The 21,613-nt window shown below is 36.0% G+C and overlaps 1 protein-coding gene across 5 annotated transcripts in view; it reads right to left on the reverse strand.

The window, feature by feature from the left end:
- Positions 1-21,613, reverse strand: part of VPS13B (vacuolar protein sorting 13 homolog B) — a 485,884-nt gene that overhangs the window by 245,575 nt on the left and 218,696 nt on the right. For 4 of the 5 annotated variants that reach the window (XM_064442323.1, XM_064442322.1, XM_064442320.1 and 1 more), the window contains exon 21: positions 9,340-9,487. In XM_064442323.1, coding sequence (XP_064298393.1) covers positions 9,340-9,487 — 148 coding nt within the window. The remainder of the gene's footprint in view (positions 1-9,339; positions 9,488-21,613) is intronic. The other variant, XM_064442321.1, reaches the window with a different exon arrangement.

Consider the following 21,613-nt stretch of genomic DNA (forward strand, 5'->3'; position numbering starts at 1 on the left):
AGTTTCTATGAATCCCACTGTACAGGAACATAAAAGGTTCCTATTCTCATCTTCTAATCCCATATTGTGTAACTGGTATTTTTGTAAAAATATACACCATGACTATTTCAAAGAACTATCAATCACTCAGAGGCTGCCACACTCACCATCAATTTCAGAACACACACTGGTAATGAACAGACTTTTTAAAAAGGACTGATCAGATCAGGATTGAGCTACCAGAAGGAGCAGTTTTCATAATTCATTTCACAATTTATGGTTAAAGTACAGAGGGAGTTCCAAGGGGGAATCCTGCAAAATTATTCACAAACAGTACTCTCTTTGTAGGTGATGCCACTAAGCAAGACTTATAGGTATAAATTCTAGACAGAGGTGTCTTTCTTAATAGACATATGCCTCCTCCTTTGTGGTTTTTTTAAGCCTACTGAGAACTGGTTGCTTTAGAAGTCTGATCCATAAAACACTTAAAAGTTTAAAAAATAAAAAGATCTTTGGGGAAAATGGTGCTATTCTGTACTATTAATATTCAGTGACCTAAGGAACACAGAGGGTAAATAAAACTTTTGAAGTGCAAAGATCTGGGGCAAATGGATATTTCTCAAATAAACCAAAGCAGTTAAGTCCATAGATCAGAGATTTTCCACTACTGGGTTAAGGACTACGGATAATCTGTACTCACCACTGGCCTCATGCTTTCAGTTCCTCCTCTCTCCCTACAGCTACCAACTGAATTAAAGGGAGGTAAAATACAATAACAACTTATTGCTGATTTGTATGTGGTACAGATCTCATCCCTCTGGCACAAGATGACTCATTTCTTCTGGCCCACTATGTCCCTCAGATACCTCATGCATTAAGAGGGCAGCAGCATTAAGAGGGCACCTTTTCTGGTTGGAAAAGGTTATCCTGCTGCAGGCAAACCTGTGCTTCAAGTGATCCCCAAAAGCACAGAGAGCTCCTACTGAAAGACAAGGTTCTCAGACAGACTCCCATGCAGCAGCCTGCAGTAGAATAGTCTTGCCACCATCCCATTGTATGTCCATACTCTAAATGCATCTGTCATATCAGCTCAAAAGCTAGGCAAGCTTTCCTTCCCACATCACATCATCTGTCATATAGGTTATCACACATCAGAACTGAGAAAAATCCTACTGCAAACTAATCATAATTACTAAGAGGCCACGACAGCAAAACTCATAAACATTAATAGTTATTTAAAAGAAGAAAAAAAATCAAAGGAAAATGTACTCTAATTACGTGGCTTCTTCTGGAAAGTTTTTGCCTCTGCTAAAATTACTCTCCACAGTGTCAAAAAACTCATTGGGATTTCTTAATATCTATTCACATTTTCATGCATTAGATAGGGCTTTTAATCAGCAATAAAACCAGAAATACCAAGGTGTTTGCAACAAATGCAAGCCACTAAGGAACTTATCAAGAGGTCTAAGGGATTAGAAATGAGGTTAAAATGCAGCGGAGGAGAAAATTAAAACTTCAAACAACTCTGAAAAAATATCTAAGTGGCCTACAGAATTTTTTTGCTGAAGATTAATTGGTTTCTTCATATGTAAAACAAAACAAAAATTAGCCCCCCACCCCCCCCCAAAAAAAAAAAAAAAAAAGAAAAACCCACCAAACTACCACCTACTTAAAACTTACTTGCTCTTTTCTGTAACGCAGCAGGTTTTGCTTTCTACGTATAATATTGTGCAAAAGTAAAAATTCAGTGAAACTTGTTATATAAAAGCTTGTTTGAACTTAGGTTTGCATTCCAATCTTCCTCAAAGTATTTTTATATTTGCAACACAAAGGAACTAAACGTATATGTCTATACATATAGATATATGAAAACATTACATGTGATTCAGTTTTTCGTACATATGTATGACAGCCAAAGAAACAAATTCTGTTCTCAATAGAATGGATTTCCATGTAATAATTTTGTTCTATGACTTAATATTAAAACATTACACATATACAAGAAATTGCAAAACCAGAGCAATATCTTGTTAAAAACTCTTCCTATCTTAATGTACTATTTTCTCCTACAATCCCATTTAAAAAGAAAAACTTAATCTAAGTAGCAGGCTCATTGAAACCATTAGGTGAAACTCAAAGCTGTATTTACCAATATTTTATGAACCATCATTATCAATCAGAAGTAGTTCAGAAATATTCAAATTTTATTTTTGCAATATCAGAAGAGAAGTTATTCCCTAAACCCCCATTCCTGGATGAATGACATTTGAATTATTCACATAACTGAGATATTTCTTCTGGGAACAGACTATGATGATATGTATGTTAAAAAGTTTGCACTCTTCATCAGGATGCTTTAGAAGAAAAGCAGTACTAAACTAACTTAAATAACAGCAGGAAGTCCTTCTAAGCTTATAAAAATATGGAATATATTTGCCCACATACTGAATAGTCTTTGCAGAAATAATTCCTCTAGTGGGCTCTGAGCATTTTTGCATTCTACTTTACTAACGGTGCACATAATATTTTACTTCTGTCAATCGATGACAATTGTAGTCCCTGACAACTAGCCAGAACAAGTCCTTTATACCCAGAAAAACAGCAGCAGAGAGGTGTAGTGAGTAAATTAGAATGGTTATTCAATGAGTTAGCAGCAGACTAAGTGTTAAAATAGAGACGCTTTTGACTTCTTACCCAACGTGCCTTGTTCTAGAGTAAGCATACCTCAGTAAACAAAGACAAATGTGATATTAACATTGTTGTACAAGCAAAAAGGATCTTTCTGTGTGAAAGTGGGGGCTGGCTAGGGAAAGGATATGGTCAGTGTTTCCTCCCACCAAATTCTTAACAATTGCTGCACTATTTCTGGCAGAAATACCTATTCTGTGAACAAAAATAATAAAGGACTGGCACTTTCATACAAATCAGTAACAGCCTTTCACAGGCAAAACTAAGCTACTATATTAGGAATTACAAGAATGTGTTATGTGTGTGTCTGCATCTAAAGTCCACGCCTGAATTTATCTTAATATCACTTACCATTCCAAATAAATTTTAGATTATGAAGTAAGAATTTCAGCCTTTGGATTTGCAAGAGCTTTTCTGGTAAATGCAGGAGGAATTCTGACTATTTATCTGCCTTTTTAAAAATACACTGAAAGGTCTTGAGTCCCTTAAATACTATCTAAAAATAAACACCCATTCTTTCTCCCTCAACTTTGAATTTCTCCATACAGAAAGTGTGTTTTTTATACTACATTGGCTTTGTGTTACTAATGTTTTTGAAATTCACACACTGAACTGAAGAAATCATGCCATCATAACACAAAAGTCAAACAGTTTACTAGTTATGGAAATTTACAATGGGTATGTGATTGTACACCCATTTAAAAGTCACTATAAATCACCTGTTTTAGGCCTGGAGACCTTCCTTTTAAATAATCCTTCCAAGAATTAAACCCCATTTATAAAAACATAAAATTCCTACTATTTTCAGGCACCCTAGGTAAATGTGTGTCAGATATAAATGCCTATATTTTATTTTGCCTACTTAGCATCTATTTAATGTCATTCATGTTCCCAAATAAATTATCAGTCATACATCTCATAGCAGGCATGAATAAACAATAGTCATTCAGTTCATTGAGCAGAAACAGTGACCTACTAATTCAAATACTTCAAATAATCCATTGATTTCTCATCAGCCAGATTCTCTCACATTTGCCAGTTTTTTGCATTCCAACAGCTCATTTTAGCAGGAATCTAGTTCAGCATTCTAGTTGTACGTTCAGGGGGAAAAAAAAATAAAATAAAAAAATCAGTAACTGCATCCAGTTTTGCTAAATACAGGTCATACTCTGCTACGCTGTGCTCAACAGAAAGTTTATTAAGACAAAAATATAAAAACACTAACACAGAATCAGTTGGTCTAAATAAAATAGAGACATGTCTAGATTTAAAGCTTCCTCTTTTCTCCACTTTTATGGAGAAGTATTTAATAGTGGTTCAGAAATCTCTCATGTGTATACTTTGAAGGAATTTTAAGAATTTCTTGAATAAAGCTTTCAGAATCTAATTACTAACACTTCCCAAAACAACCAACAAGTTCTATTTATAGTAAGTATCTGAAGACCAACTTATAAGCATGTTGTTATATCTACGCTATCAGATGTTCAGAAGGGATCAAAAGGAAAGGAGGGGATCTTTCTTTGCCTGGTTTCCTATGGAAAAGAAGGCTTATGCAATCCTATACTCTATGCATATGCATGCAACTCATTTGCTTCTCTAATTCCTTTTGCATTTGGTGGTCAATATAAATCAAATTTGACAGGATAAATAGCTTAAAGATACTATGTTTCTACAAGCTCTGAGAAAATAAGTAAGCAGGGTAAAGAAGGGACAAATTGGCAACTGGAGCTCTGTCCTTATTAGAAATCAGACAATTTGTACAGGCTATATAAAGGCTATCTAAAAGAGTTTTGAACTTCCTTGTTATGTCATCATCCTCCATCTGCTTGAAGTACCAATTAATAGTAGGCTAGGTGTAACTTCACATGTAATGAAACGTTAAAACTCTTGAATTATTTCTCTGTGAGAACAATAGTTCCACAGAACAAAACATCAATATTGCAGAAACACAAGAGATTTTTCTAAACTGGAAAGATTTCATGTCCTATCTTTCGCTCCATATGCACATACTGTTATGTACCACATACACCCTTCCTGCAGAATGAAACAATGCTGGATTCTCTTCTCAGCTTTCAACTTGGGACTCATTATTCCATGGTAATACTGACATTGTACTGGAATTAAATGACCAGGGTGTTCTCTGACCTGTAGACCTGATCAAGCTGGCCTATGGAAAAAAGCTGTCCAAAAACCACCGCTTAATTCTCTTTTGCAAATGCCCTTGCAATCTGTCTACCAGACAACAAAATGGAGCCATCTCTGGTCACAGGAGCTAGGCCTAGTGAGGAAGACCACTTGCGTACTGTCATATACCCTGATGTATACTCACGACATGGCTGAAACGCATGTACCATGACCAAATACTTGGTTGTTGCATAACATGGGTCAGCAAAATTTTATGTGACAAGTATACTTTCAATTATGGGATGGGACATTGAGTTTTCTGGTGCCTTTGCAAGAGGCTATGGGGCCTACTCCACCTGAAAGTTTCATGACTTCTTAGATGATACATCAAATTCTACTTACTTAGCTATCCTGTGGGTATAAGAAAAGTCAACTTTCAGGATTCTGAGTGAAAAAAAATTATCAACCTTTCTGACTCTCTGAAGGAGAGAGTTTCATTAAAAGCGTTCCTCATACAAAAAAGCATGTGCGAGTCTACTTTTCTACTATTACTGAAAAATTAGATGCCACAGTCACTGGGTTACATCTCACAAGACAGCATGGAAATTGTGTCTGGGATACCACGGTTTCTTCCAAGCACTGCTAATGCTGGATGTCACAGTAGATGATGTTGAAATTAAATTTCAATGTAATGGCTACAAAAAGACCTCACTAGAAGGCAGTAAAAAGACCCCAAAAACCCCAATTTCATCTTTATATTTTTCAAACAAAGTGAAAATAATTGTAACCATTTAAAACCTTAATATGAATGAAATCAACCAGTTATTTTAGTAATAAATGAGCCCCCATCTTGAATGTGTGAAAATACACACTTCGGCTTTAATCATGCACAGGACGGCTTTCAAAGACTGCCCTATCCATCTACTGCAGCCCATAATATCTTCCTGTACAGGTACGCCACATATACTGTGTGTATGTGTGTATATATATATTACATATTCATGCACACATATAGCAGTCATTTTGCCACTATCGAGACATAAGAGCTATACTTCTTTGTATAGCTACAGGTCTGCAAATCACTTTTCATTGAACTAACAGGGAACTGCTGAATTGCTGAGAATGGGAGAAGTAGGTGGAGGGAGGAATTGAGGTAAACACTACTGTTTAAAATCCTGTTTCTTTATCACTTTGCTTGTTCACAGCCACATCATACAAAATTTAAACCACATATTCTATTATCTTACTCTGTTTTTGAAGCCTTCATGGTTAAGGTGATTCAGAAATAACTACAATTTGGGACTTAACAACAGAAACCCTCGATTTTCACAGACAGATACCATATAGAGTAGTTTTCCTCTTTTCCCATGCTCCATTTTTGGCAAGATCTCAGCAGCCATTAACTAATAAACTGAACTCAAGATCAATGTTTTAAATCATTTTATGGCTGTGATTACAAACTGCTTTCATTTAATACATAGGATTGGTTTCTAGCAGTTCTCAAGGGAGTGACTGCTGAGATCGTGCTAGACTTGAAAAGGATAAATTCAAAATCATCATCTGAATAGCATGACTTTAAGATACAAACTCTTTCAATCTGCAAAGACTATCCATAACAATGTAGGAATCTCACTTTTATCAACGTAGGAATGTCGGTTTTCTGACAACTGAAGGCATCTGTAGCTAGAGCCTTGATGATCAAGAAATACAAGGCTTACAAAGGTTGTTGCCCATTTTACCTAGAATGCTTTTGTAGCATAGGTAGCATTATATGTCCTAGCGTATAATCAGTGTGGTATTCCTGCTTTAAAAAGGTGAGACAAATAATGAAAGAAAATTCAGAGAGAAAGTAGGTGGAAATAAAGTGAAAAATTGTGGGAGTGAGGGACCCAGAAAAATTACAAAGTTGAAGAATCACAGGCACTCTATTTTTAGTTTAATAAACTAGTCACTCATTCACCATATTCTGACACATTATATACCTGTAAATAAACGAATTGTGAAAGAAAGGATCCACTGAAACTTTTCTGAGAATGAGATCTCACCTTTCACACTTGCATCCATCCAACCTTTTCTAATCATTGTAACTGCTGGCTTTGTAATCAAAGTAGAGACTTCTTTTTGTGACATGGCATACATGTTAGTTTTTACGGTCCCCTGAATTTTCCAGTGCAAAGCCAACTCTGACAAACAGGGCACAAGATTAACTCTACGGGAAAAGCTGCTAACATCACACAAAGTTTCAGGAGGCTATACAGAGAACAAGCCTGCATAGCACTGCAGTGTGACATGGCTCTTCTTTCTTTCCTTAATTAAGGGAAATCACTGTGGTCTACTGAAGCAGACAGATAGCATCCCTTTAAATTATTTCATTAGTATACAAGGCTTTTGCTCTTTAGCATTCATTTTATATTTTTATTCCCCATTTTTACAAGTAAATCTCAAATACTTCAGGTTTATCACACCTGGCATTTTATCTCCAGAGTATAACAAATAAGTAGACATTTTAAAACACCAGCTAGCCTTCAAAGGAGCAGCCTCAGGCACACCACAACTTAAAAACAAACAAAATAGACCCTCTGCTATATGTATGAAAAAAACAGAAACTTTTTCAACAAATTTCTAACAGTTAAGAATTAATGAAATCCAATTTAGTAACACTTTAGAATATTGCTTCTAATTAAAAAAAAATGTTCTCTCTTGAGAATTCGTACTATCACCTTTCATTTATTAGTATGAAACTCTATGCCACAAAATTTTCTTATAGAGAAGCCAAATAGCTGCTTAATCACAAAACCCCCCAGCATTTAGGCTAAACGTATTTGATAAACTGAATGAGTAAAGTAAGTAGTAGCTAACATAAATGAAACCTAAAAATGAAGTTTTCATTTTTGCAGCAATGTATGTTGTAATAAGTGAAAACGCATCTTGATATTGACTTCAAATAAAAAAGTGGAAGAACGTGAGATGCACAGAAATCCTTCTTTTGCTTTTAGAACCTCATTTGTAATTTATCATTTTCTTTTATCATTTCTGCACTCAGACACAAAACCCAGAACACAAGCAAAACTGACATTCATAGCACTTCTAGATTTTGAACTATAACATTTTCTTTTAGTAGACTATTCTGGTGTGATCATTACTGCAGAAAACAATACTTCAAGGTGAAGAATAACAAAGGATGAAGATCAAAACTGGCTACCAAGCTGGGCAGGTACCGGACTGGGACACTAATTTTCAAAACTCAAGTACAAAGCTAGTTCTGCAAGCTATATGCATATTTTATAAACTGGTAATTAACACAAACTAATCTAGTGTTTGTTTATGCAAATAGCTGGTTTTGAATGTCAAATATTCAAAATTACAAGTTTCTCTAGTGAATTACACCTTTGTGCTTTGTTGACAGGAACAGGTGAAATTAACCTCAAGAAAAAACAAATCATATCATTTAGGATGTTGATATAGCAAAACAGATGATAAATATAGTTAGGAATATTTCATATATATATATGAATGTAACTTAATTACAGGCAAAAATAAACGAAAGTTATAAATGGTAAAAATCAAAGGGTAAATAGTAAAAATAAAGGATATTCATAATTGGAATAGAAGTCTCTGAAATGAATCTGTTTTACTACCAGTGATAACATGGCAACCCACATAATATTCAGCAAACAGATTTTCTGGTTTTAGTCCTTTTTAATCTCAAAATACCAATTAACCCTACCACGAACAGACAAGAATGTAATCTCAGTTTCAGTAGACAACATCTTGAAGTACTTCATGATTATCTGAAAATAAACATCAATGCAAAGGAAAAGAGAATTTGTTCAGCGTATTTCAGAAGGATTACTAGAAGTCTCAGCTGGATAGCCACTTTTTTTTTTATTATCTCCTACTTTACTACTTGCAGACAGCATTGTATGAATAAATAGCCTAGAAAATCCCAGAAAACCATAACATCTTGATTAGAGGCAACAAAGTTCAACTTTACCACTCATAAATGTCCAGAAACTATTCCTAGATTTAATAATTTCTTGACCTCCAGAAACAGAAGTGACAATAAATGCATTTACTTTGCGAAAGTGATTTTGAAAACAGTGAGTTTTAATTGTTTAGGCACAAATTTTGACCTCCATACATGCCAGACTTTAAGCAATGTGAACAGACTGCCTGAAATCAGAGAGATTAATCACAGTATATAAAGTCTAATAAAATTGTGGAATAAAATATTAAATACCAATGCAAATAACAGATTTTCTATTGAAGTACATCTCTCATCTCGTTTTAGAAAGTGCATTACATGAAACTATCAGGGCCCCAAAGGAAATACCTAACTGAAAGTGAGGAAAAAAAATAAGCATATATTTCTAATTTGCAAATTTTATTATTTTTAATTTAAAAAGTTGAAATTTTCTGAAAGAATATATCTTTAAAACTGAAAGTTGTTCCACAGTATTTGCACAGCTGATGCTGTTACACTGGGGATGCATGGTATTGAGGGAGGTTGCAAAAGCAGAGTGGCTAGTTTCAATTAAGTGATCATACCTGTTACTGTTTTTGTTTTGACAGGACTGCTGGCATACTCAGAGGCTTGATTTGATTGCTGCCTTGCCAAAGGTGCACTTCCAACTGATGCTTCATCCTCTTTTTTTCGAGTTACTGACACACCAAGTGGAACAGTTCCTACAGACTGCTAGGAAAAGAAGTGCCTTGTGAACCACTCAAAATCAAAACACATTAATGTTGAATTATGGCATTGTCATGAGAAGCATGTCTTACACTATATATTTGGAAATGTACAGAAGACAACTTGAAACAATGACTGGAGTACAGATATTTTGAAAACAAATTATGAAATGCTACATTCAGACTTGCACCTTTAATTCTTTACTTCTGTCCTGTTAGTCTGAAAAAAAGGTCTATGATAACAAAAGAGGTGAAATATAATTTATTAACTTAAAATACCATGCTTGTTAGCTAATCAAAATGCATGTGAATAAACCTGGAGGATCACCAAAGCAAAAAGATTATGTAAATGTTTAATGGAAACTGGAAAATTTTAGCCACATATGAAGGTTGCAAAGTTTTGCAAAGAAATTTATCAAGCTTCATTAAAGTTCGAAAGATGCATTGTTATTTACACATTATTATATTTGTTCCTCATATTTTAAAGATAAAATTTGTGACCACTACTGATTTTGAATTGTTTGGTCTTTCAACCATATCAATAAATGACAAACTGCTCAAAATATGACACTGTTAAACAAAACTCAGAGCATTAAAATCTAGTTTGAAGGACTGCATCCTTATTCCAAGATTAGAAAAGAGTGATGTGCTTTAATCCACATGGGTTCTAGAACTGCAGGTCCACAAATGAATCAGTCTACTGGCTTTGTTGTTGGTTTTTTTAATTAATGTGAGCTAGAAAAGACAAAATCATTAAAAAAAGGACCCTCAATTTTGCTGTACAGTTGTCTGTTAACATTTTGGTGTAGCATTAGCTGCTGCGTATACTGTAGCTGTATCACAGTTGACAAAAGCAGAATATTTCTACCATTGATTTTGCAGAGGGTTATCATTTAAAGATGACAAAAGTTTTTTCTTAAAGATCAGACATTAGGATTACATGCATCTTAATCAATTCTTGTGTAATTTAATTTTGTTGGTATTGGAGCGAAAATGTAATCCATATAGCTGGGTAATGAGAAACCTCACACGTTGCATTAGGAATCTCTGTGGGAAACAAATTCGTGTGAGGCGGGCAATGTGCTTGTAAATTTTCTCCAATAGAAAACAGATCACTGAATCAAGCAGTGTGCAACACGTGCACACATACAAACCCCCAAAACAAACAGAAAAATCATTTAATTGAAGGGGAATGACTTCCAAACGCCTTCACCATTTTCCACTATGAAAGTAAATTAAAATAAGAAAGACAATCAACTATTTAATCCTAACTCCAGTGAAAACAATCAACTTATATATACAGTGGTATGCAAAGTTAATAGGAAAATACTTATGTCAATGACAAACAGAACTCTCATGTCTCCTCCTCTCTCTGAAAGTACAGTCGTCAGCTTTGTCTCCAAAAGCACTAAAAAGCCATTCTGGAATACAGTAACATGCCACTTTGGTGTCCTCTAGCCATAACAACAACAAAAGAACCCACTGGCTTTGAAAAGACAAGTTCTATGCCACAGAAATACTTCCCACAGGCATACAGAGAGAGAGTGTCTGAAGTTTTGTAAACTTTTGTCAGACACTTTACATCACTTATTTTCAAAATTTAGCAGTTTAAGTGATACAAGGCAAAGCCATCTGCAGCTTTCCCATCACGGCAACTGTTGAGCCATAATTTGGCAATTCTGGATGTAACCTTGCAAGACCATTGACTTGCCAAAGCAAAGCAAGAGTTTCTGAAGAATGAACACAGACAATACAAGACAGTACAAAAGACAATAGGATGAAAATACTGTCTGAAGAAGCAGATCTATTTCTGAACCACTGAAGAAATGGATCAAAATATAATAATAAGTTACACCACTAGTCATATAGCGAAAAACATCAAGGCTATCACAGCCAGACAAAGCTGGAAAAAATTATGACCAAATATTGAGTGCTTGAGTGCTGATCTGGACAATGAAACAGCTGTTTCATCTTTGCTCACTGAAATCAAGCCTGATGTTGCTGTTGATGACGCCCAGTACAATCTTGTCAGGTTTTTGGCAAAAGACTTCTGGTTAAAAGAATGCAGAAGATGAAAGATCAACGTTGAACTGGATGGAAAAGGATCATCAAGATTTGGGTTTTAGCCACAAACTGATGAGGAAATTGTGGCTTGGGAAATAGCAGATGACAAGAGCCCCACAGCTGTACGAAAAGATGAATCTGATGGGAAAGGAGATATTGCAGGCAAGTGTTATCACAAGCATTTTGTCACAAGAATCCAAAATGCTAGCTATTAAGTAATATATAGTAAAGTTTAACACACCTACTTGGGATATAACCTTTATCGTTACTAACTGGTAGTGTTACAAAGAAGATAAAGAACATTTAATAAAGTTATGGAACTACGGCAACATTTATATGAGGTTGTTTTGCTGACACGAAGTCAAAAATCAGAATCTGTTCTAGAATACTGCCCACAGTTTTATTAATGATGTTTTGTGCCTATTATACACTAAATACTAGATTAAAAACAACTCATGGTACTCAAAATAAGAAAAATTGCTACTTTTCCAGTATAATTATTATAATTAAGTTTTTAAGCACAAGAACATTTTATGCAGAACTTTTTAAGTTTAAAAATAAACCTACAGGAAAGCTATCCTTTTCCAAATTTAAGTTTTATTGACACAAATAATCTAACACATTATACACCATGTTAAGTATGTGTACACAAAACATATACATATATGCTATTTATGCATGTAAATGGATCAACAGATACAAATGATATTTTTTATTTTACTTCATACTATGCAGTCAACATGACTTTGGAAACAATAAAGACCTAAAATCATAGAAAGGCACAGAACAATAACAGCTAAAAACCAACCTGCCAAAAATATGAAGCCCCACGTATTTCCTGATTTTCGTGGAGATATGCCAACTAATAGAAGCTAAAATATCCTATAAAGAGGGCTAGTGGAAATTTTCCCCAGCTAGAATAAATTAATATTTTATTTCACTTGGGATTTTTAGTAATTAGATATTTTATTTCTGAATTATAACTTCCCATGAGTGCGAGCCTGCAGAGGATGCAGGTAGATCTGGGAACATGAGAAATGCATTCTAAAGAGAACTTGACTGATTGAACAGATGAGTAACTTTAATTTGAGGGATGCCTATACAGTCACCTCCCTGATAACAAACCAGAGGCAAAAGAATATTCCAAGGTAGGAACTTTAATATTAATTATGAAATGAAAAAAATTTAAGCACTAGCTTGTGAAATGTTGAATTCAGAAATCTCAGCCCAGACATGGGTTGCCATATCTGAAATGATACCAAATCCAGCTATCCCATACGGTGGATGCTGGGTGCACACAGACTGGTATGTACATGTGCAGTAGCTTGCAAGCAGCAAGCCGGAAATAAAGTTAATGACATCTTTGGAATGGGGACAGATGGCAGTTCTACTCCAGACATGGTGTTTTGTGAACATCTAAGGTTGTTCATGTCTTATGCCATTATGCAAGACACTGAATCACAGCAGTGCTTGTCATGTATCTGCCTTAGAGAAGAATATTTACCTGAGATTAATAATATAAGCACACACCTATATTGCTTCAGAGAGCTCAAAAGAAAACTAGGCATTTGGCCTAGTTCCCAATTAAAATTAAGTTAATACAATTACATTAATTAAAATTAAATTAATTCCTAATTTAAAGATGAAGCATGCCTAACCCCGGGGGGTCACAAAAGCACCTTCTTTCCTGGCAGATGAACTTACTACTTCAAATGGAATTCTGTAACTGCTTCAGATAGGAATTTCAGGTATGCTCAGAAAAGTGCTTTGCTGGGATAAAAGACCAATCACTGATTAGCTGTAATCTTTCCAAACTTATGTGATGAACTGATGTCAGCCAAGAACCCCCACATTTTCACCAACTGATGAAAGCATTCTAGCAGCAGTTTCAAGGGGCCTCTGAAAATAGAAGATGCAAGGTTCAAGTCCCATGTAGCTTTAGTTCCTTAAGTAAGCATTCCTACATCCTTCAGAAAATTAATTGCGTTCCCTGGGGTAAGAGGTGACAGATTCTAATAGGGATAAACAGTCTTTCCGGCCTGAAAGCGACATCAGAAATCAAAACCTATTATAATTTGAGAGATCTTTGCACACCAAGAAGATAATTATGTCTACTGTAGAAACATGCTTGTTTTATCAAAGCCTCTCCTGCTATTTATCAAGGTAGACAAGAACTACTAGAACTAAAGAAGAGCAACACAGCTCTACCCTCAACAGCCAGCTTTGCTACAACATGGAGAAATCTTAAGTTTGGGTACTGAAACTTACCCTTACGTTGTGTCATTCATTCATTGTCAGAAGTATTCGGCTCTTAAAGACACAAAGATTTGCAATATTCTAAAAGTCAACCTAAACCAAATCAAATTAGATGAATTACTTGTACTTCATGAGTCTACTGACCAAGTTGTGATGATAAAATTATTTCATCTTAGGCAAACATTCCAGAGAGACCTCTGGTGCAGACCTCTGAATGAAGAACTGCCCAAAGCATGCCATCAAGAGTTGATAATATTCTCAGCTCACAATGAACTTACCATAAAGCAGTGAAAGGATTTTATAACACAGTAAAATTCCTAAGATAAAGGTAGAGAAAAGAGAAAATGAGCAGAAAAAAAGTTGAAGGCAAAAAAATGGATTAAATTGAATTGCTAATGACCAATTCTGTTACCTACCTACCCAGCTGATGAAAAATTTTTGGTTTTTTGAATTGGGATACACAATCTTCCATGGGGGGAATGTTCATGAAAAAAGGAAGAAATTTGGATTCTGGAATCATGTATGAGCTTTAAAGCATGATGAATCTGGAAGTAGTACAATGTCTTTTCCTTAATTGCCCCCGTATGTGACTAAGGATGTTCTCCCTGCACTGCTGGTTTTAGATCTACTCCGTTACTGAAATACTCATTAAATTAGGTAGTAGCACACACATGTGTACAGAACAGCCAAAGAAAATGACAGAAATATGCAGCAGCGTATCTGGCTTATACTAATTTTTTTGAGCAGTCACGCAGACTGTATGTAAAGCAGAATAGTTACAATTTTATCAGATTTCTTCTTAATGCATTAACTCTTAAAATGTGGAGCTGAAAATCAAAACATCTACATTCAAAAAATTTACCCATGTGTCCAACATAATATTATTTATGAATATTGATATCTTCAAACTTTTATTAGTATTTCCATTTCACAGGTATAACATACCAAATTTCAGTACAAAAAAAAATTTACCATGAAATACCCTTCCCCAGAATGCTTTTCATATATTCTTCAGGTTTTGAACTAAAGGCGAGCAAAATCAAGAAGTATATTTTTAATTTATTCTTGCCATATGAAGCACTAAAAAGTTGAAAATCAGGCCATTAACCATTAGAACTATCACATAATAGGTTAATAACAAGATGGCATAACAAATTACCTCTTTTTTAACATATACATTAAGCAGCAAGCTCTGAGTTTTGCGGCTTTTAAACTAAAAATTTGGTGTAAGTATCTTAATAGGCACAATGTTCAGAAGGTCCTGAATTAAAAAATTTCTAAGATGTCTCTAGCTTACAAGTCAAAAAGTAAGGATTTTGAAAATAAAGTTTTGAACTTTAGGTTATAGTACGTGGATTTATAAAGTTTATTCCTTGCTCTGCACCAAGACTCAAGTTATTTCAGCTCAGTATTATTAAAGAATAAACAAATATAACTTAACAAAAACAATTCCAACAACTGCTGCCACTTTAACATATATTGTGTCTTGGGTGTTCTGGGTTTTTGGTTTTTAACCCATTAGCTAGCAATGGTTCCGGGTGTTGACTAATGTACACAGTACAGTGCTCCAAACAAGAAGGGTGATCTACCAGTAGTATCTTTTTCTAGACAAAGCAGCACACGGTATTTGCTACACTGATAACCTGGAAAGATCACCAGCTGATGATAAGGCAAAAATACTCTCATGATAACAAATATCTCTTGCTTACCTGTGCTGGTTTTGGCTGGGATAGAGTTAATTCTCTTCACTGTAGCTGGTGCAGTGCCGATGGCACATTGATGCTTTAGTTGCTGTTAAGTAGCGGCTCAGTGTCGCTAAGTAGCACCTGTAGTAGCCAGGGACCTTCCCAGCTTCCCGAGCTCTGCCGCGTGGGCGGGAGGCCGGGAGGGGCGGGGCCACAGCCGAGGCAGCTGACCCCGGCTGGCCAATGGGGTGTTCATTCCGTACCATGTGACGCCACGGCCAGTACATTAACGGGGGCAGTTGGCGCATGGGTGGTTGCAGCTCAGCAGGGACTGGCAGCATTGGGTCAGCAGGCGGTTAGCGGCTGCATCGCGCACGGGTTAATTTGGTTGTTCATTCCCCCTTCCCCTCCCGGGTTTCACTTCTCTCATTGTTTTCCTTTTCATTGTATTGTTGTTGCTGTTACTATTGTTTTATTTTAATTATTAAACTGTTCTTATCTCAACCCATGAGCCTCAACCCTTTCAATTCTCTGCCCCATCCCACCGGTGGGGGAGTGAGCGAGCGGCTGTGTGGGGCTGAGTTACCGGCTACACCACAACACCTCTTCCTGTCCCTGTTACCAATAAATGTTTGTTTGGTTTTTTTCTTGTCTGACACTAAACAACAGTATTTTCTTATGTTTGTACATTATTCAGAGCTGCTAGATATGAAAACAACATAAAATGTTTTTGAAAACTGTATAAATTGTATAAGCATTATGCAGTCTTAACTAACTTTTGTTCACTTGAGTTCGGAAAAGGAAAGGAGCAGGAGGGCAAATGAGCTAAAAAAGAGCCAGCTAAAATATTTCATCTTCTATGGCAATACACACTGATATCAAGTCAGGAAGCTCAAGAGCTTCTTGTCCTACTGGAAAAGGTGAGGTACTCAACACCACTTTCACCTCAGTAGTTACTAGCAAGGCCAGCCTTGAATCCCAGCTCCCAAAGACCAGGGGAAAAGGATGGAGCAAGGAAGACATACCCTCAGTGGAAGAGGAACAGGTCAAGGAATACTTAAGCAAACTATACATAAATCCATGGGCCCTCATGAGATGCACCCACAAGTGCTCAGAGCTGGCAGATGTCATCACAAGGTCACTTTTGATGTTCTTTGAACAATCATGGCAATTGGGAGAGGTGCCTGAGGACTGAAGAATGCAAATGTCACTTCTGTCTTCAAGAAGGGCAAGAAGAAAGACCCAGGGAACTACATGCCAGTCAGCCTCACCTCAGTCCTTGGGAAGGGGATGGAACAACTAATCCTGGAAACCACTTCCAGGCATATGACAGGCAAGAAGGTGACTGGGAGTAATGAGCATACTTTCGCCAAGTGGAAGTCATTCTTGACCAATTTGATAACATTTTATGATTAAATGACTGGCTTAGTAGATGAAGGGAAAGCGGTGGATACTGCCTACCTTGACTTCAGTAAGGCCTTTGACGTTGTGTCCTTTAAGATCTTAATGTTGAAGCTCATGAAGTATGGCTGGATGAGTTGACAGTGAAGTGGACTGAAAACCGGCTGAATGGCTGGGCCAGAGGGTGGCACGAAGTTTAGTTGGACTCTAGTAAGTAGCAATGTACCCCAGGGGTCAATAATGCGTCCAGTCCTGTTCAAAGTCTTCATTAATGGGAGGATTGGCTGATATGCCAAAGGATTGTGCTGCCATCCAGAGGGACCATGACAGGCTGGGGAAATGGGCTGACAGGAGCCTCATGAAGTTCAGCAACAAGAAGTACAAAGTTCTGCACCTGGGGAAGACCAGCCTCATGAGTCAGTATATGCTGGGGGGTGTCCAGCTGGAAAGCAGCTTTGCAGAAAAGGTCCTGGTGGACACCAGCTTGAACAGGAGGCAGCAAAGTGCCCTTGCTGCAAAGAAAGTGAATGGTATCCTGGGCTGCACCAGACAAAGCATTGCTAGCAAGTCAAGGGAGATGATCCTTCCCTCTGCTCAGTGTTGGGTCTAGTTCTGGACTCCCCAGTACAAGAGAGACATGGACATACTGGACAGAGTCCAGCAAAGGGCCACAAAGATGATTAAGGGACTGGAGCATCTCTCAAATGAGGAAAGGCTGAGAGACTAAAGACTTCACCTTGAGTTCAGTTCAAAGATGTTAATTCTATTCCTAATATAAACATAAGCAGCATTGGCTTTGCTGTATCACCTTTTAAAGAAAAGATGCTGCACATGTATACCATATAGTATACAAATAGACAGCAAAACTTCTTACTACAAACTGTTTCACTAGTTTCCTCTATTATTGGGAAAATTTACAAACCATAAACTTCCAAAAACATATTAAAATAAGGACATAAAAAGCACACAACAAAATCTTCGTGCTTGCTGTGTTTTTTTTATATAGAGAGAGACTTGTTACTTCATTTCTGCCAAACCAAATTTTATGAGAAGCGTTACTACTCATGACTAAAATCCAGTTATGCCCCTCAGAATGGTATTATACTGACCTATGTCCAATATCACCAATAATATAAGAGGCAATAATGGACAAGACTATAGATAGAGAAGAGGCTTATTTTACATGCTTTCACTTCAGCAAAGAAACTTAAGAACTTCACCACGTATTTCTAGTATCCACGACAGAAATTCAAAAGCAACATGCAGATTTGTTCAAGTCCTCAGAGGGCACCTCATGGATTTTTGGACTTCAATGTTCTCATTGTTTCTGCGCTTTAAAGGGGACAACAGAAAACTTATAGATGCATGTTGAAGTTCAGAATGGATAGAGAAAAACAAGTTATATTTACATCCATTTACCCTAGAACACTGACCATATAGCCACAACAGCAACCACACAGATCATTGTTCAAATGCCTAACAGCAGCCTCATTTTGGCATGTACTGTCACTTTGTAATGAAAAGGTAAGAAGCTACAATGCCATTCACTGAAAGCATCTGGCATCAAATATTCCACTGTACTTTAAAAAATCATGCAGAAGCTTTAAGGACTAGTTATATTTGTAAGTTTTCCTCTTTTTTTCCCTCTGAAGTTAAAAGAAATGTGAAGAATTATGTATGTAAATTGCACACTGTACAGAAATATAACTTATATAGAAGTGTTGTACATCAAGTGGATTTCCAAATTTTAACATTTTCTTTAAACACTAAGTCCAAACCCCTTCTCCTGCAAACAGCTGTCATATATGTTGTTCCTAAAGACATAAAATTCCATATAAGAACAAGTTAGAAAATTTCCTTCTAATGATAATAGAAGCAGCAAAAAAACTTACTGTAGTCTTGAGATCTTAAAATCTTTTACTTCTAGCCTAAAGATGTGAAGAACCAGTTTATATTCACTGACCACTATCCCAAACTTAACTTTCCATTTAAATAGATGCTCTCCCCTTTTGGTGTTTACCTTTAGTCAGACTTCCAAAATCCTCATTTATCTCATTTTTCAGACACTATCTGAGAACATATCAGGACATGTGACATAGTGTACTAGATACTACATGAACATGGCCAAAGAATTTATAACCTAATTGTACAAAATCGACACACCGGCTAAAGGAGGGGAGGAAGCGTAAAGAAATAACATCTGTACAAAACAAGGAACATAACGGCCTCCACTATCACACTAGTTCTACAATTATTAGCTGCTGGGTAAGCAAGGTGCAAACAGAGGTAGTTTTGGCAATAGTCAAACAGAGGTAGTTTTGGCAATAGTCAAACAGTAATAAATAAAAAGAGGTAGTCCTCGCAGGGCGGTGTGTACCCTCACACCCCAGCACAGCAGTCTTTCATTGTTCTCTTCCAGTTGACAAAGTCTCAGTAAGGCCAAAGAGGATTACATTTCTTGGTGGCTTCATCACACTGACCTTAAAGATGACACAGTATGGCTTTATGGAAAACTCATTGAAAATATATGTGTTTTGATAAAAAGAAAAAAGGGGCAAACAAAAAAACCACATTTACATTTATGCTTGGTTCTGTCCTCTCCCATTTCAGCTTACGAAGTATATTCTGATATTTCTAACTTTTCATGCTTTCAGACAACACCGCACCAACACAGTTAGTATTTCAGTAAAGACAGAAAATATGTGTACTACCAAATTGGTGTTACAAACCTAAGAATCCCAGAGGAGTAGTTAAAAAGCAAATAAATCTGAAGAAGTTCCAGTAAGTAAAGGCATACCTGTCTCTATGGGGAGCCAGACAATCCCAGCCCTATCCTGTATGCAATCAGAAGTTTACATGACTACAGCTGTGGTCCTAAATAGTTAATAATTTAACTTACTGAATTCATAATGTTATTACTTGATAGAACATGTACACAAACCCAAATGTACTGAAAGACGTTGTGATTTTGTGTTTTCAGATAAAAGCCAAAATTTTGACTTACTCAAAAGAACAGAGCAAATAACTGTATTAAGTAGACATTAAGATTTAAAATATCGTAACGTTTAAGATCCCTGAATCACACAAGGAACTTCTAAAGGCATGTATTTTCTTCTGATGCAACTAACACTGACTATGTGGAAGAAGAGAGCTTTATCAATCTAACATTTTGACTGTAACACTTGGTTGAAAGCATGTCTTACAGTTGTTCCATTAAATGGTCAAAAATTATGAAGGTTGTAGAGAACATTTTTGTTTTGTTTAGACTATGGTAACAAGCTAAATCTCTTCCAATAAAAAACTACACAAGTCCATAACCTCGTCTAGAATTCTTATCCTAGGATAATTACAATATTACTGAAAGGAAAAAAAGTCTTTGATTAAGGATAGTTTAATACAGGTATAGTTTTCTTTTCAAATAAAGTTTCTTCATGACTACTACAGACAGCATCATTTCTAGTATTACATGCAGTCTATCACCACAGTGATGTTAATGGTGAAACTAGTATGATGTCGACAGGTAAGTTTATTAATTCACATTTAAACTGATTTCAAATGACTAAACTCTAAATGCTAATAACATTAGATTTGTTTAATTAAAAATTAAATTAAAATTAATTTTAATCAGATCACAAAATTCAGAAGGCTGCATAAGGTAATGACACAAATTACAAAGTAACTACTTAATCAAAATCTGGTTAAAGATTTTGCCACTGGTGATCAAAACCATGGACAAACCAGTTTCCCCATGTAGTCACTAAACCTTTCTAGTCACTCAGTATACAACAAAGGCAATCAAAAGAGAAAGCATTGAGCAACAGCTGATTATATATCTTAATGTTAAGGAAAGACTTTTACAAGAACATTTGAAATAACCAGTCTCCTTTACATTTTGGAAGGATACGTAATAGTATTGCAAAAATAAACAAACAGTCTTTAAAAAAAAAAAAAAGAAAGAGGTATACCAGGAAATGTTGTGCTGCTCCAGTTATGATGCAGGAATGAAGAATAACTCAACATGTTTAAAAACAGCATAAAGTTATTAAAACGATAAAGCAGCAATTCACACACTGAAGTTTTTCAGATGGTGCTGGTGCAGAATGAGCTTAAAGGGAATCAAGTTAATGTCTGACAATTACTACCTAACAAGGTCATTTACACACGAGAAACAAATGTTTACAGATCATGTTACTCTTCCCACTTCAAGGGCCCAGTATGAACTTCCCTGACGTGCATAGTGTTCTACAATTATGAGATAAATAACGGAAGATTCTTTTATTGGCCACTCTAATAATTGACCACTTCGAGCTGAGACAGAACATCAGGCTACGCAGACCACTATTTGATCAATTCTGAAAATTTATACTTTAGAACGTTCTACTGGTCTGCCAAACAGTTCAAAAAAAGTTGAAAATCAGACAAAACCTGTGCTCTTTCCAGGTCAGGAGTATGGGGCATGAAAGCCAAGAATATGTCAAAGGAAACACTGTGCCACACAGACCCACAGCCTTAACTTCTTGTATCTTTTGCAAGCACTTTGTATGAAAATATATGTTTTGACATTATATACAGAATCTACTACCATATTCACTTATGTCAAGTTATGAACTATATGGTTCATCTCCTATTAATTAATAAGAGCAGTGATTTTATAACACGTTATGCAATTATTTGATAGACTGTCCCAAATGGTTAAAACATGATTTACTATTCCAACTCGGGAGGCT

This window comes from Phalacrocorax carbo, chromosome 2 (genome assembly GCF_963921805.1).
Source record: "Phalacrocorax carbo chromosome 2, bPhaCar2.1, whole genome shotgun sequence".
Lineage (NCBI taxonomy): Eukaryota > Metazoa > Chordata > Aves > Suliformes > Phalacrocoracidae > Phalacrocorax > Phalacrocorax carbo.